General features: G+C 35.5%; 1 protein-coding gene and 1 pseudogene across 1 annotated transcript; both read right to left on the bottom strand.

The window, feature by feature from the left end:
- Positions 1–981: 981 nt before the first annotated feature.
- LOC120009184 lies at positions 982–5,907 on the bottom strand (annotated as a pseudogene).
- Positions 5,908–6,628: 721 nt separating this feature from the next.
- On the bottom strand, positions 6,629–11,318 carry LOC120008872 (XIAP-associated factor 1-like). The gene is made up of 6 exons (XM_038859238.1): positions 11,168–11,318; positions 10,970–11,053; positions 9,315–9,450; positions 8,316–8,453; positions 8,105–8,226; positions 6,629–7,065 (listed from the first exon to the last, which is right to left on the bottom strand). The coding sequence occupies exons 2-6, from the start codon at positions 11,011–11,013 to the stop codon at positions 6,888–6,890; spliced, it is 618 nt and encodes a 205-aa protein (XP_038715166.1). The 5' UTR covers positions 11,014–11,053; positions 11,168–11,318; the 3' UTR covers positions 6,629–6,887.
- Between the last annotated feature and the right edge of the window lie 5,290 nt (positions 11,319–16,608).

The raw sequence follows: 16,608 nt of genomic DNA, 5'->3' as shown, positions 1-16,608 counted from the left end.
CAAAAAACATTCTTACTTGTCGTGTCTGAGCTTGAATACGAGCCTGATTTGGCCAATGCAGAAAGGAGGCCATTCCTTCGAAAGGTCGAAAATGGCATAGGTGTAGAACCCCGATGAACCCAGGAGCAGAACATACCTAGTTCTGTGTCCTCCCAAATTGTCATATTGAATTTCAAACTTACAATGAAAGTTATAATTGAAACTGAGATCACGAATAAATTTTGGGACTTCTGTAGTCTTAACAATAAATTTGATAAAACGCGCACCTTAAGTCGACGGTCGCAGGAACAAACCTGCCCTGAAGGTAGTGATCTCAACTTCTAACGAACGAGAGCTCCACCTGTCTCTGGTTTTACACCATTACATTCAACCCTTGTACCTCTCACTCTGCATAACCATGGAGTTACTCGTCTGCAACTGCTACAGTTGAGGGTTTGATCCTGTGATTGTTCAAACGCCTAGAAGGAGGACCGTTACTGCCTTGCGGACTAGAACTCAAGCTTCAGCCCAATGAGCGAAATTTTAGGCTTTCAAAAAGCCAAAGTCAGCCCAATAAATCAAGAAGGGCCGTAGCGGGCTTCGACAATGTTCAAACAAGGCCCAATAAAACTAACTGAGCATTTATGTAATGAAGGCCCGTTGCGGGGTCTAGGAGTAGGACTCAAGCTTAGAGCCAATTTTGGGTTTGGAAAGACAAACTGATCATTTCACTATGAAGGCCCGTGGTGAGTAGTTCTGACTTCTCAGGCTTAGAGCCAAATTTAGGCTTGATCTGATTCGCTTTGATATATCGAACAGTAACGCTAAAAGTCCAGCAACTAGGATTCCAGTTATTGAGATGTATGGACAGCAACTGAGGGCATTATTGTTGGGACGTTTATCTTTTCGGTATATCAAATCTGTGTTTGCTTGAGGCTATTACACTACAAAAATCTTAAACAAATGCCCACGTATTGATAGAAATAAAACCGAGCATGTACATATTGCACAATGTAACGAATTTTTTCATTGACAAGGAACCATGAGTCCTCAACCCATTTAAACGGGGGATCGCCCCGCTCTCTTAAAAACATGATATGTTTCTGCCTATGAAATCTAGCTCAAACTGAACTCAAAGAACTTTAATTCCATTAAATTTCAAATAGCTTGAGAAGATGATGATGAGGGACCTTCTAATCTAATGTAATCATACATAATCCCCTGAAAAGGACCAACACTTCTTGGTTGTGTAAAGAATATAGTGTTGTCTCCTTCGACCAGTCGAGCCCCCGGAACACCCACACTGTACAACCAATAAAGCCCGTGAATTCCATGGCGTGCGATCGAATTGTCCCTCCCTATGAGTCCACTTGAAAATAATGGAGGATTTGCTTTTGGATCATTCACTCGAACCTTCACCCCAAATGAGAGGGAAAAAAAATTCAATTTACGCTGACAAATTAAGATTTCTTGATTGAGAAATCAATATACATTTTCTGTACCTGCAATTCAGAGAGAGTTGCAGATGCGATCGCCACCCGCAGTTTATAGGTACCAGTTTGATACACATTGTCTAGATTGAACTTGATCTGCCATGTAGTCCTTTGGTATGAGTTATCGTCTTTTTTCCTGTAAAGCTAGCTAATTAACTTATTGATGTAGGACTAATCAAATTTATTACAAGAATACCGCTATGTATGATATAAAAGTCACGGGTTCGGAGTTGCGAGAAATTTGATGGTGATTCGATTCGGCATTGTCATCAACACTAGTGTTTTGTCGCTAACCCCACATTGTTTTGGCCAAATCCTGTTGTTTAGACTTTCAAATTAGTATTTTACTATTTTCGAACACTTTCTTATTTTTTGCGATTTCCTTTTTTTACCACTTATTTAGTTTTCTAAGGGATCATTCCACGATTTATAAAAATATTTTGAATTTTTTTTTCTTTTGGATCCTCAGTTTCTTGCATTCTAGGCTTAAAATGTATGTTTAATGTTTTTGACTGCCCTAATTGTGTCTAAAACAATAAACATTATAGCAATCGATTAAAGTCTCATGTTCTAATAATCTTACGTTGTACCTGGTAACCTGCGCGAAGAACCAATCTTTCGTATAATCGCTGGTTCCTATTGTGTAGACCAAGTCTCCATCAGGATATAACTCTGCATATCTCTCCCACAATCCATACTGCCTAAACCTGCACAATATTGTCGTTTGAAGAATTAACATTGTTACATCATTTGTTATATCTCATCATGATTTCAATTTCTAATTTGGAGATAAAGAACAGTAATTACCTGTCAGGATGATTGACATAGAGTTTGTTGATGTACTTGGGATTAGGATCAGGAACATTCTGCAGCAGAGCGATCGGGGATACCTATCTCCCACAATGTCGGTCCGTCTCTCGGAGGCTCGTAGACAAGATCACCAGTATCAATTTCACATCCTGCATTTTGTTATGTTTTGAACTAAGACATCAATTAATTACCCGGACTCGACTCATGGACTTCGAAGCCTGAATTTCTTTTTTGACAAAGTTTAAACTAATAAGTTAGACATCTAAGAACAATAAGATACAACGATCCTTTCTAAATTGCTCACAAAATTTTCATTTTTTGTCCAATTTCGACAAAACTTGGTCTTTTGACATCATTTTGGTACGAAATATTTAGACATCTAAGAACAATAAATCGAGGACAATGATTCTCTTTGACGATTTGGAATTCATAAACTCTTTTCATGGACAAATTTTCCTTTTTTCTTTTTTAGAAATATTTTGAACGAATTGCATCAATTAATATATTATATGCAACCATGAGTTTTATTAAGAATTTAGGGAATGGTACCTGGAGTTATGTTGATAATAACATCATAGCGATAATCGCTGATAAAACCTGGAACCCATGCATACAAGTTATAGTCTCCAGCTCGCACGTCATTAATGGAGAAAAAGCCATCTTCGTCTGCTCTAGTCCAGAATTGGTAAGCCTAACATGCATCATTATCATCTTTAAGCTTTATTTGAAGGCATTAGATGGGTCAAAAAGATAGAGAAACCAAAATCACCTTGCATTCTCTTTGCCACGAACCAGCCTCGCCCGGTGGTGCCAAACCAACATAAGCTCCATTTGCTGATATATAATCAGCGCTCGCATACCTTAACATTAATAAGATCCAATTGTTATAATTTGAAGAGATTAAGAGAGATATGAGAGGTAGAAGAAGGAGATGAGAGAGATTTGGGTCCAATTCTGTTGAGGTATTGTCCAAGCTCCCACGTTCTAAACCTAACGCTCGCGTAACTTTATTTTCAAAAGGCGTCTCAAGGGTTGGGACTCACAGTTATAAGATTATTTCCAACCCAAGTGATATATGAGATTGTATTCTTCCTAACTTTCAAAATAAAACTTCAAAAAAAAAAATTTCTTCTCCAACCCAGGTATATGGGGTTGTATTATACAACTTCTCATCATGAAGTGCTAAATATAGCTCCCAAATGAGGAGATGAAAATTTTTGAAGGGAAATAATGTTTGGTAGTTAAGAGAGAGTTTCACATTAAAAAAAATCAAAAAATATAAAGAAATCACTTTGTATCCACATTTCCCACCCACCATTGGAGTAAATGAATTATACTACCCTTACTTTTACATTATTTATGGACGCAAAATTTAAATTGCATCCCTAATTTCCAACTTATGGTTGGGGATGTCCTAAATCATATCGTTGGTTTACACCAAATCGATGTGGGACTTTTTACAAGTCTAACATCAATACAAATCAAATTTGGTAACTCAAACGTCAAAAGGAGAAATAAGAAATACAATTTCTGTAACACATATAACATATTACCTATCCTGAACCAACAGTCTGCCACTAACATTGCCCCTTTGGTCTGACTTGGGAAAATCCTCTGAAGCTGGGAAACAATAAGGCCAGCTTTGGACTTCAATCATCATCTGCATATAAGAATTTGTTAATTAATTTTTACTTAGTATTATTAAAGATCATTAAGGCCAGATTCTCTGTGATATATATATATATATATATATATATATACACCTGTTCTTTAGCATCCTCCCAAAGTAAATTCAGTGGATCATCTTCATATATTGAAGAGTTGAAATACATAAGAACAGGGCCAAACACTTTCTTCCATTCCTCACCGGCTGCAATTTTAGGCACTAAATCGTCCCCAGCGTAATGAGCACTCAGAAACACCTGCCATTCTTTATTAATTAAGAAATCAAAAACCAAAGATGAAAAATTAGTAATCCATTAATTAGGAGACTTACTGATAGAGTTGTGGGACCCACGTGAGAGGTCAAATTCTGCTTGACGGGCCCACCGGATTTGAACTCGTCGCTTGGTGTGATTTGCCAGAACCCAACGGGCGGGTCCGTGGATATCCACCCGTGGACCCGAATATCTTTGTTATCGCACGAGTATTGGTACTTGTCATCCACCTTCGCATAAATTACATCACATAATTCCATCACTGTATTTCCAATCAAATACTCCAAAAAACTTTATATACACCATGATTATATATATATATATATGTAGATATGTATGTATGTATATGTACCTCTCCTTTGAACTCGGGTTCTATGGGTTTGACAAGTAGGACTGCTTCAGGATAGGCCAGGGCTTGCCCTCTTGGTGGCACCCGGTCATCAGGTAAGGGCATGGATCTTTGCCTGTTGTCTGCTATGGCCATGTAGTGAAACCTATCCAATTCAAAAACAAACAAAAAAATTTAATTACTTATTAAAAAATTTCTTTTTGTCAATTAGAAAATATTTATTTAAAAAAAAACAAAACACGGAAAGCTTGTGTACTTGTCTTTTCTAAGCTTGAAGGCAATCCTGGTTTCACCAAGATTGAAACCAGGCCATTCCTTTAGGTGCTCATATATGGCATATGAGTAGAAACCTGAGCATCCACGCAGCATTATAAACCTAAAACATCATTTAATTTCCAAAACCATTAATATATAAGAAATTAATAATTAATAATATTGTTGTAGAATAAGAGGGGGATAATTAGCTAAATTAATACCTTTTATCTATATTTAAGGGAACTGATTTGCCTTCAAGGGAAGGATCCCATGTTCTTGTGAAGGAAACCTCAACTTGTTCTTCATTTTCTACTATAACTGTAAAACTTGTTCCTTTAATCCTGCAACAGTTATTGAAAATAGAGTGAGAGAAATCTGAGAATTTTAGTGAAAAGAAAAAGGGCAGAATTATGAATATTTGCCTTTTCAATTTCATGCAATATGATAAGCTTAACTGGAATAGTACAGAAGTCATATAGAGTGGGAGCATACACATCAAAACTACCCGTTGTCCCTGTACTTCCTGGTGCGTTCCAAACAAGGTCCCAGTACCTACAAATTCAATTGATAGGTTGAAAAATATATGACGTGTGTGTGTGTGTGTATATATATATATAGGCTGTTGTATGTATTTACATGAAAAAGACTAAATAATGCTGCTCTATGTATGTATTTATGTAGTTCTTGAAAAATGAAAGAGATTAAAAAGAAAAGAAGAGAATATACCCTCTATTGGATTCATCATTAAGAACTTCAAGCAAATTGTCAATGCCATTGTATTGAATCCCAGTGACAATTCCCTCTGGCTTTGATAATGTAACTTGGAGTAAGCCATTATCCATCACCACCTACATGATCAATATTCCATGATATAGAAATTACCAGTAATGAGTTTGCTTGTTAATTCTAATATATAAAATAAACAGCTTGTGAATAATCAAGCATGTAACAAGGTGCGCGGATTCCAAATGGGATTTACATGACTATCCTGAACCAGCAATTGCACCCCTATAAGCGGCATTATCAATAGTCTGCGAGATCACTGACAACAAATTATAATTTAGCATAGCATGTAATGGCATATATATATATATATATATAGAGAGAGAGAGAGAGAGATAAGAATGTACTGTTTGGTTTTCGCTTCCTTAAAATGAAAAAAAAGATTTCCTATTCTCCAATTTTTGCCTTCCGTAGTGTCACTTAGCTTGGTCGCCACTCGCCACTAATAGTTTGGTGCATTAGACAAATGCGTGCAAGAATCGCTAAAGCTCCATCATACCGTTAATTGAAATCGTGTAAGATGTGTGATATCGATAGGGTTGGCATCAATATGAATGGGATGATGCTGCAAGTTTATGAAAGCACTCTTGTGCTGATAAAGAAAGGCTAATGAATTTGGTGATGTGGCTGCTTAATTATCTGTTTAGACTAACAAATCCCAAGTGGCAATCTTTTTCTTTTTTCTTTTTCATGTTTGCGTTTCATTTCTTTTTCTTTTTTCCATATTAAGTACCATCTCTTTGAAGCAGAGTTGTTATAAATTCATAATTTGGTGGGCAACCTAATACCGCCACCAGACCAGAAGAACCAACCAGTTTGGCCTCTTTGACTGACAAGTGGAAATGGGGCAGGTACAATCTTTTGCAAGTTGGTGCACATATGAGATTATATATATATATATACACACCTACATTTAGATATCGTATAACTATCCATAAAGATCGTCTGTACAGTACTTCGAAAATTGCAATTTAAAATTCGAAAATTTGCTGCTTTTTTTTTTTTTCTTTTGGAGTCCATTATAATTAAAAACTGTAATTCAAGAGAACAGGATAATCAATAATTCAAGAAATGAAACAGTTGTATCCCGAATCTAACAAAACCTGGTTCCAAAGCCAAAGAAAATGGCATGCAATAAGGTAACAGGAAACATCAATATATACCTTAAAGAGGTTTCAAATATAGTAATACCAGTTCACTATCAGACGCTACCCGTCGACATGAACAGAAGAAGTAGCTTTGGGCTAATTTACAGATACCAGACATGTACCCTCTTTGTCGCTAATGCACTCGAGTATCCTCAGCTTTCCTCTGAAAGAAAAGTGAGCCTAATAGAACAGCAATGCCAGTTATTGCTATGGTGAAGAGCAAACGCCTCCGAGAAAATTCATGTGGATCTCTTCTCCGAGCACCTTGCTCTCTTTCAGCACCTTGCTCTCTTTCAGCAGCTCTCGTGTCCCTTCAGATCAATGCCAAACAAATTATACCCATGTCAATGAGCCACGACGACAGTCATATTCTAGGATGCTAATGAAATTCAAGTAAATTTTATAGAACATGGAGAAGTGCATTATGCAACTATCCTACAAAGGTAGACTCAGAAATCCTGGTTGTCACTTTTTTGTACCAAAATAATGATATTTAAGGTTTGTCTTCAACCCAATTAGATGCTCTTTGTGGTTGGGGACCAAGAATAAACCTCTAAAAAAAAATATTACAGTTGCGAAAAAAAAAAGACTGATAAAAAAAATAAACATTTATCCTACATGCTTTAATACAATGTAATTGCAGATGTTCAACAATTAATAATTCATGCCTGATATGAGAGACGCTTGGGCTGCTGCTCCTACATTAAACCACCAACCACAACCACATAGGAGTAAAAAAAAGAGAAGCATGACAATCTCTTTCACACACAAAATTCTCCTCCAATAGAATCAATGTCAAGGACACTGACAACAGCCATAAGACATCATTTTTTTCTAAACCCAATAAAAATTTCAAGAAACTGACAAGTCAACATTGGCGGAGAATCAAGAGCTCCAATGCAAACCAAAATTACAAGTATGGTCAGGAATAACAAGTACCATACAATGTTAACCAAACCTCAGCCTCAATGCAAAGCACAAATACCGAAATTTGTGCAGGGCCAACACCAAGAATGCATGATAAATATACATTCCAATCAATGAATCCATTTCAGTTTCATGACCCATCGTAGCATGGGAGGGAAAAATAAGGCTCCAGTTACTCAAGTGTTATAAACTGCCTACATTTTGAACAAGAAATTTATGTAAGCAATCGCAATTTACCATATTATGATTTTTTGGAAACAATTGACCAATTTAAGACTAAATCTTACGTAAACGTGGCAATGACATATAACTTACAGTGTCCATACCCTAAATACAGCTAATAAGCACAAATTCATGCAAAAAGACTGGGATGTTTTCGTTTCAGAAATCAAAATTGAACAAAAAAAAGGGTTGAATATCTACCTTGATGATCCTACATTATGATCTGAGACACCAGTGCATCTAGTTTCATGATTATAGTGTTCTCGTAGTCTGATATATTTATTACACAAATGGCAAAGTTCTGTCCGATTCCCACACACTTCCTACAAATATAGGAAAATGCAAATTCGTTGGTGAGAGAAAATGCAACTGGAAGTTATCTCATACTGGCAAATTTATTGATATTTATTACCTGATGTTCAGCTAGATCAATTGCTGGAAGTGGAAACTCGCAGAACTCACAAGTGACGATCCTTTGAGGGCAATTCTCACCTTTATGGATGGGTAAAATATCTCGTTCCATCGTCTCATTGCACAATGAACAGGATACCTGCTCAAGAATAAAAAGGTCAAGTTTGTAGCTGCCTTATACGAAACATCAAGCAAAAGTGAGCAGAAGAGAACTGCAACTCAAGTAAATCATATTTCACCATGCATTTTGTTGTTCTACTCTCTTAAACCTAACTAACCTCCAATGGAAAATTCAGGAAATTAATCATTCCTACAGAGATAGGATAACCATATAACCAACAAAACAACATAATAAAACTGGAATCCAATTTTTAACTGTTCATATAAAAAAGACCCCAAGTTGATTTAGTAAGAAACTCAATATAGCAAAGGATTTCATCACAGGAATCAACAAGCAATAAAATAATCTTTTGCAAATTAGTGGTAACCCGCAGAAGTTATTGAACTACGAGTTGTCAATCACATCATTGCCAGCCATCCAGAAAGACTCTATAGTAGCTCTGCATTCATCCATGCCTACTACAATTTTTAAATTTCAATTTAACAAACAAGCCTGGACTCCAAACAACTATCAACCTTGGCTTGAGATTAAGAAAGCACTGTCACTCTTTCTCTAGATGGATGAACCCAGTCCACAGTCAATGCAGCAGTGCATTGTACAAGTTTCTTAAGAAACCTCCTTACAACAAATTAGAAAAAGGGATAAAGAACCAGTGAATTATGATGCGATTCATACACCTGATGCAGGATCCCAAAAAAAGGTTTACACAAGACCACCTGCTTAACTTGCTTTTCTTCACTGCAACATTAATAGTACTGAACTATGTGCAACAAGGCACCACATATAAAAGGGGAAATAATCCTACCTCCTCTCCGAAACACACCCTACCATTTTGTAGCAATCAAAAAACAAAAAAAGTTCCCAAATAAAATCACATACCGGAGCATGGGTGTTCAAGAAATGTTCCTCAGCGTGTTTCTTTGGAACCATATCACCACAGATTTTACATCTTTCCAGATTTCGGGCACAGTGAGCAAAATGCAAATCAATGTTTGAGGATGGTATAGCTCTGTCACTACAATGATATAAACAAATTAGATCAGCATTTTGCTCAATAGTCAGAAGATGTCATCACATTATTAGTTGCTAATGCCAGAAATTAATTCATGGTGAACCATGGATCCCACATACTACACTTAGAAAAGTTCAAGTTTTCTTGAAAAAAAGGACACTAGAAACAGGAACAACACTTGCTACCCAAGCATGCAACAGTACTGATTGTCTTAATCCACAAGAAAATTGAATATGCATGCAATCCAAGTGCTCGATTTAACTAAAAAATTGTTCAATTTAGAAGTATGCTTTAGGAAATATTTAACTCCAAAGAAATATTCCATCTACCAATTCAGCTTGAAAGATCATTTGAAACACATATCGCCGCTAAACAAATGATAAATGGATAGAAGTTAATAATAGGTAAACAACTTTCGTGCACATGGCTCCCGCAGTAGGAGAGGACATAATATGTGGAGATACTGTTTACAGGAATTGAATCATGTGACTTCTAGGTTGCACCACTACAACTCTACCATTGACCAATGACCACATGTTCGCTTGTTGGACAGAAATTAATAATAAACAATCAATTGAAACCCTTTGCTCCACTCATCTTCCCATAAGAAACAATAGTAAGACAATCAAACCAAATCTAAACAATCATAGCCTCAGGATTCAAAAGCTACAGAAGACATGTCAATCCCTTTCCTTCAAAACACTTGCACAAGGCATTATTAGTTTATTACACATCACATACACAAAAACTCCTTCACATAACAAAAAGAACTAGCAGGAAGCTGATTTAACATGCTAAATATCCAAAAACTGACATCAAAATTAGAAGATTGTCAAAAACTTTAAGCACTACATTATATCTCAGTCGAAATACAAATAGAAAGAAAAAAACAAGATGACAACTCGTATCATTATCACAGCTTGGCATCTGTTGAAATTCCAAAAGGCTTCTAATGGCTAGAATCCAGTAAATTTAAGACGCCACCTTCCGAAAACAAGTATTTCACAAAGGGAAACCTATTAATGGACAAACATAAATTTTTTAGCTCAATCATACATTTAACTTGCCCATACATATCAACGTGCACAAACCAAAATTATGAAACCAACTGTGCAAATAATTCAAGAAAAATAAAGAGCACAATATAACACAGAAATCAGAATGATGTACTAGAAATTCTAAATTATCAAATCAGACTCTGAAAGAATTTGATAAGCCAACCATAAACGGGTCTGTTGAGCAGAAAAAGGAAACCCTAAGTCCACATATAACCTCTCCAAAGGGCTACAATGCAGAATTAAAAAGAGAAGGACAAGACAAAAAAAAAAGTGCCTCCTCTCCAAGCGCGCGGCAGACAAAGATAGTAAACGTGCATATTACGTGATGTTACAAACCTGGACCCTAATTAAACAATTAAGATCAATAAAACAAGAAAATTTACACATGAAACACAGATTTCACGGAGGACAGAACAAAGAAACATCAATCCGTAACAATCAGAAAGTCATAATTGGATAATCACCAGTGACTGCATATGCTGGTGGCTTCTTCAGACGCAACTGCCATCGCGACGTAGAAAATCGTCCAGTCGTTCTCCGATCAGAACCTTCAAAACAAAAGCAGATGAATTTGTGAAACCAAATCCAACACAAGATTTCCACGATAATTACAGATCGTTATACGACCGGGGAAAAAAAATCCTAACAGACAACTCTCTTACCCAATGATTTTACTCAAAAGAATAATGGAGTCCCTTGATTTTCTCAGATTCGACGTACGCTTTGCTTCTCTGATTTTGAAGACTCAAATCGTCATTAATACTTTCGGTTGAACGACTTATTGAGAGTTCCATTCGGTCCAAAATAGTGTTCCTCACTCGCCTTAAGATCCGTGGGCGCACTCGATCCTTACAGGTTCTTGGGCTCAAAGAATAATTGCAGATAATCTAGGCCCTGGCCCAGGCCAAAATAAATGTTTGGGTCTTCACTCTTCACATTGGAATTGGGCTGTAAGGTAATATATATGTATATTTTTATATAGAACACAACTGTCCACATTGTGGGGCTTCAAGAAACCAATTTTAAATCTTGACTTTAGGTCATGAATCCTTTTTTTTATTAATTGTTTAATATTTCCAATAAATTAATTTGTGGTGAAGACTAGGATTCCAATTAAAGATTAAAGATTTGCTTTAAAGTGCTAATCGATCTTGGGAGATCTTTAGCTATGCCACTAGGTGGTAAGTATTTCCACCTAACAATTCCAGTGGCCCTAGTTGGTGAGCTTGTCTATTGTTAGGTTTCAATGTTTAGTACATTTGTTGTTTATTCATATCCACAAATCAAAACAAAAGGCTTAGTAACATCTTGTGCAAGTATCAATTTAATAAGTGTTACGTTCCAATACACCTACAATGGACACACTTGAGCCAACACTCTATACTCATTTTCTCCCTCTTCTCTCTCTTCCTTTCCATCATCTCTCTTCACTATTCATGAACCAAGAAGCACTCCAAATATGGAGTAGATACAAATTTTTCATATGTTTTGGAGTGTCAAAATGTGCTAATTGTAGACATATAGCACTAAATTTATCAAGAAAGTATGATTTCAAGCACTCTAAAGTGCACCCATTGTGGATGCTTAAGCATCCCAATTAGCATGGATTTGTCCTACATGGTAATATACAGTTCCTGATATTAGATACCAATATAAAAATCCTAAAGTGAATACCTTTGAACACGATAAGAAATATATATATATATATATATATATATATATATATATGAAAATTCTCAAGTGAGGGATCCCTCACTTTATTTAAAATAAGGGATCCATCTAACATCATTCACTATGTGTAAGTGTGGTCCCCACACATGATGGGGCCCACGCGTGAATGGTGTTAGATGGATCTCGCACTTTAAATAAAGTGTGGGATCTCACACTTGAGAATCCCTCTCTCTCTCTATATATATATATAACAAGTTGAAGCTGGGTCTTCCAACTGGAAGAATTCATCTTCAGCTTTCCATCGATCGCCTCGGATGATTAAAAAAAATCCATATGTAAACGATCATTCTTTATTTATTATGTTAATTAGACTAATCTAAGTATTGAAATAATGCTCCTATCTAGCAAAAGTAGACAAAAATGTTAGGGATCTCAGTCATCCCAGTAGTGAATTTTATCCATTGATTGATGTAAATGTAGGGGCCTACATAATTTGGTGATTAAATGAGAGAGTGTCACATCATTTACTGTGATAACTGAGATCCATTTAACTGGGATCCCTAATTCCCTATCACTTTTGATAACTAAATTTCAACTAATAAAACCAAATCTGTGCTCCACTGCAAACTAGCTAGGACCAAGCAAGCCAAGTTTTATTGACAAATTAAGTATCTTAAAAATTCAGATGAGTATAAACATTGTGATCAATTGGTGAACCACTGGATAATAGTATAGTGGTGAATCTCTCAAGAGTCAAATTGGTCAATCCTTATGATTTCGGAAAGTCTTAAGTTTGATTCTCCTAGGAGCAGTACCCTTGTAATTAAGCACATACTGAGCTTTTGGCCCAACTTATCATCTCGTCGTGTAAGAAATTTTTGTATGTGCGTGGCCTTAGTATAGTCTCATATCAGATGTCTAAAGGGAGAATTTGTATGATATTGTTCTCTATTACTTCGAAATAAAAGTGATCGGTTGGGGCTTCTACATGCCGATTACCTTTTGAGAAATTTCTATAAGTGCACAAGCATGATTCATGTGGTGTATGTTCCATCATCATCATAGCACAAAGTTGGCAAAATGCATAATGTTTTTTTTTAATCCATCATTAGTACAGATTCCTATTTTGGATGATAAAATAAAGAGGCGTCTACAATTAGAAACCAAAAGTTCTAGCTGTCCAAAGTGGACCATAAAACTTATCAATTATTCTCAATTTTAATTAAGCTTGTAATTAACTAGTAATCAATATCACAAACATCACTTGGCATGCACTTAATTAAAAACTAGTTTGAAATTCAACCCCTCCAACTACAAAAGATATAATCTCTCTCTCTCTCCCAATATATATATATATATATATATATATATATAGTATTATACACTCCCATAATGAGCTAGTGCACTATCCACCAACTTTGAGGAAGAAAGTAAGAAACCACAAAGAAAAAAGGTATCAATTAGGTTCTCTTTGTAGTTTGTAGCCACTACTTATCTTATATGGTAATAAACATCAGAAACATCGAAAAGGCAATAATTGATACGCAGATTCTTCTCTTTGGGGGTGTTAAAGTAATGAAACTAAGATTATTATAAATATGAGGTCATCCTCTCTCTTTTTTTTTTCTTGGTCCACGCAATTATATCATTGTCTTGATGATTGACACTTGTCCATCAATTAGCTTCTCTTTGTAGTTTCTTGGTTCTGCAGGATTCCTATTGGGTCAAACAAAACTCCAAATACAGGCGTGGAAAGAGTTCTCTCGATTGGGTAAAAAATGGACACATATATATATGCCTTCACATGCGTGTCAGCCAATCAAATTTCGACAGATGGTGCACTGTAAACCACTCCAATACCTTTGCAGGTGTGTAATTACACTGGCTATACTCCATAAATGCGCCCAATGGGAAAAAAAAAAACCTCAAGCTCTAGTAGCCGATAATACTGCCCTAGCTAGGCTGCTTCTCTCATCTCAGACATCAATTCAGGTTGAGCACCTAAATATTTGAAATCATGCAGTATATGTGTTAATGCACATCCATATAAGTGAGGATCCATGCTTCACCTAATGAGAGCCTTCTCCCTGTGTTGTGTCTTAATTAAGAGCCAATATATCAAGTTTGACCATTAAAAACCTTTTTGTCTTGTTAGCATATAGTATGCATGTAATCATTTGGTTGATAGCCAAATGGTGAATTTCTTTGTGGCCAAATCGAATGGACTAGAAAAGTCATGAATTCGATTATCATTGGGAGCAATATCCTTGTGGTCATGCATTGACTTTGGCATGGTTTACCCTGTCATCAGATAAAAAATTTATGTACATATGAGTAAGCTTGTATAATGTCGTTCTCGATCAACAATATATATATATATATAGACACACACAGAGAGACACAGAGAAACGTGTGCATACGTGTGTGTGTGGGAAAGAGAGGGAGAGAGAATGCATGTGTGCATTTTCGTATAAAGGAACAAAAGGTATAATATGTGTTAGAAGTTGATGCACATATGTTTGTAGAGATTCTAAATCTTTTTGATAAGATAATGTTGATTTAATGATGCAACGTTGATATATATATATATATATTTGATAGTGAAAGTTGTCACGCAATACTATGCAATTTTATTTGACGAATTAATTGAGTGCCTAGTACAAAAAAATGTAAACCATATATCATCAAAGATAAGTATAATTATGATCATATAGATTATCATTAAAGTTTACAAGTAGATAGTGATGGGACAACTAACCATTTTGTCGTATCTGAGTATAGATTAATATATGTACATGTTATTCTATTTGCAAAAAGTTGAAAACAATAGAACTAATCAAGGATGGTGTCCCAGTTTAGCTGGCGATTCCCTGACCTTAAAGTCAGAGTTATTGGGGCTGTTGTACATCAAATTACAACAGCCACATCTCTAACAATTTTGAATATTTATATTATTTTTTAAAATAATAAAAAAATTATATATGTATAGTATTTTGTTTAACGAATCTAACAATATATTTTTTTGTTTAAAACAAAAATCAAATTCATCGGGAAAAAGACATAGAAAGTTTTAAGTTTATATCTAACGGTTCATAATTATTATATCTTTTTTATATTGAATTTGATTTTTTTTTGGACAAATGATATATCGTTGGATTCGTATAAATGATCAAAATACAAATATAATTTTTTTGAAATTTTTAAAAAATTTACTCGAGACTATAATGGAATTACAACAGGAGTTGCTGTAAAAAAACTACAGCAGCCCCCACTAACTCTTAAAGTCAGCTTACCCCCTGACTTTAAGGTTAAATATTCAAGTCACCCTCCTCATAGAAGCTTACCTATAAAGAGGACATTCAAACAATACACACATTATGTTATCTTATAACACTTTAAATTACTTCCATGATCAATTGTGCTAGACAGTTGAAATTTTCATATTTTTCATCAAAGAATACAAATGCATTGCAAAAAAACCTAAAAACCCTGTTCACGTTGTCTTCTTTAGACACACACCCCTAGACAACTCACACCAACTCCATGAAAGGAAAAACTAGCCTCAGATCTCATCAACGGTAAAAGGCTTCTTATATATGCTGGCGTATCTTCCTTTGGCCAAGAGCAAATCAAGAGTCATAAAGGTAAAAGTTTACATTGTTGATCATGGCGATCTTTTCCTCATAAAAAATGCACGTATATATTACAAGTGGGTATATAAAAAAAATACTATATATATATATATGTATATGTATGTATGTAAAATAAACGTCGTTATTTTGATTGTTATATATAATACCAAACTTGGAATTTGTCGTCAGATTCAGGAGAGGGACAAACAAGGCCACATAGTTCTTATCAAATGAGGTATACCATAAATACCCATGACAACATCAAAAACCGAGGATATTTCTCCAGACAAAATATCTTTAATCTCCTAATATGGAAACCTTAAAAATCGAAAAAAGGAAATAGCACTCGTATTCGCTTTTATGCTTTTGCAGTGACACGTGGGTACATGCCCCAAACTCCCTGGTCAAGTCAATGCGCGAGTCGCAGCCAACGGTTAGCGTGAGACATACGGACTATCTTTTTCCTATAAAGAGACAGAAATGTCCCTCAAGGCCTTCCAAATGACGAAAATATCCTAAAATAAGCGGCCTTTTTTTTTCTGGGAAGAAAGGGCATGCGACAATGACAGCCGCAATTATTGCATATAAGGATGGATAAAGATACGAAGGCCAATTATATGGGCTAGCAGCCTAGCATTATTGGGTTGGGACTGCATTAATACGTGGCGTTCTTCCATTAGTTAAAATTTAATTGTACGGCATTCTATCAAACTTAAGTACATTGTGAAGTTAATTGATCATTACAAGTAAGGCAATTTAAAATGACAACAATTTTATACGTAGAAAATGCCCAAATTGGC

The sequence above is a fragment of the Tripterygium wilfordii genome, chromosome 11, assembly GCF_013401445.1.
Source record: "Tripterygium wilfordii isolate XIE 37 chromosome 11, ASM1340144v1, whole genome shotgun sequence".
Lineage (NCBI taxonomy): Eukaryota > Viridiplantae > Streptophyta > Magnoliopsida > Celastrales > Celastraceae > Tripterygium > Tripterygium wilfordii.
This window is presented reverse-complemented; position numbering and strand designations above follow the sequence as displayed.

Coding starts and splice junctions, on each gene's coding strand:
- LOC120008872 (XM_038859238.1), bottom strand. CDS start 11,013: ATGGCAGTTGCGTCTGAAGAAGCCACCAGCATATGCAGTCACTG. Junction 9,451..10,969: donor ACCAGCATATGCAGTCACTG/GTGATTATCCAA, acceptor ATATCATTGTAG/TGACAGAGCTATACCATCCT. Junction 8,227..8,315: donor TTGATCTAGCTGAACATCAG/GTAATAAATATC, acceptor CTATATTTGTAG/GAAGTGTGTGGGAATCGGAC.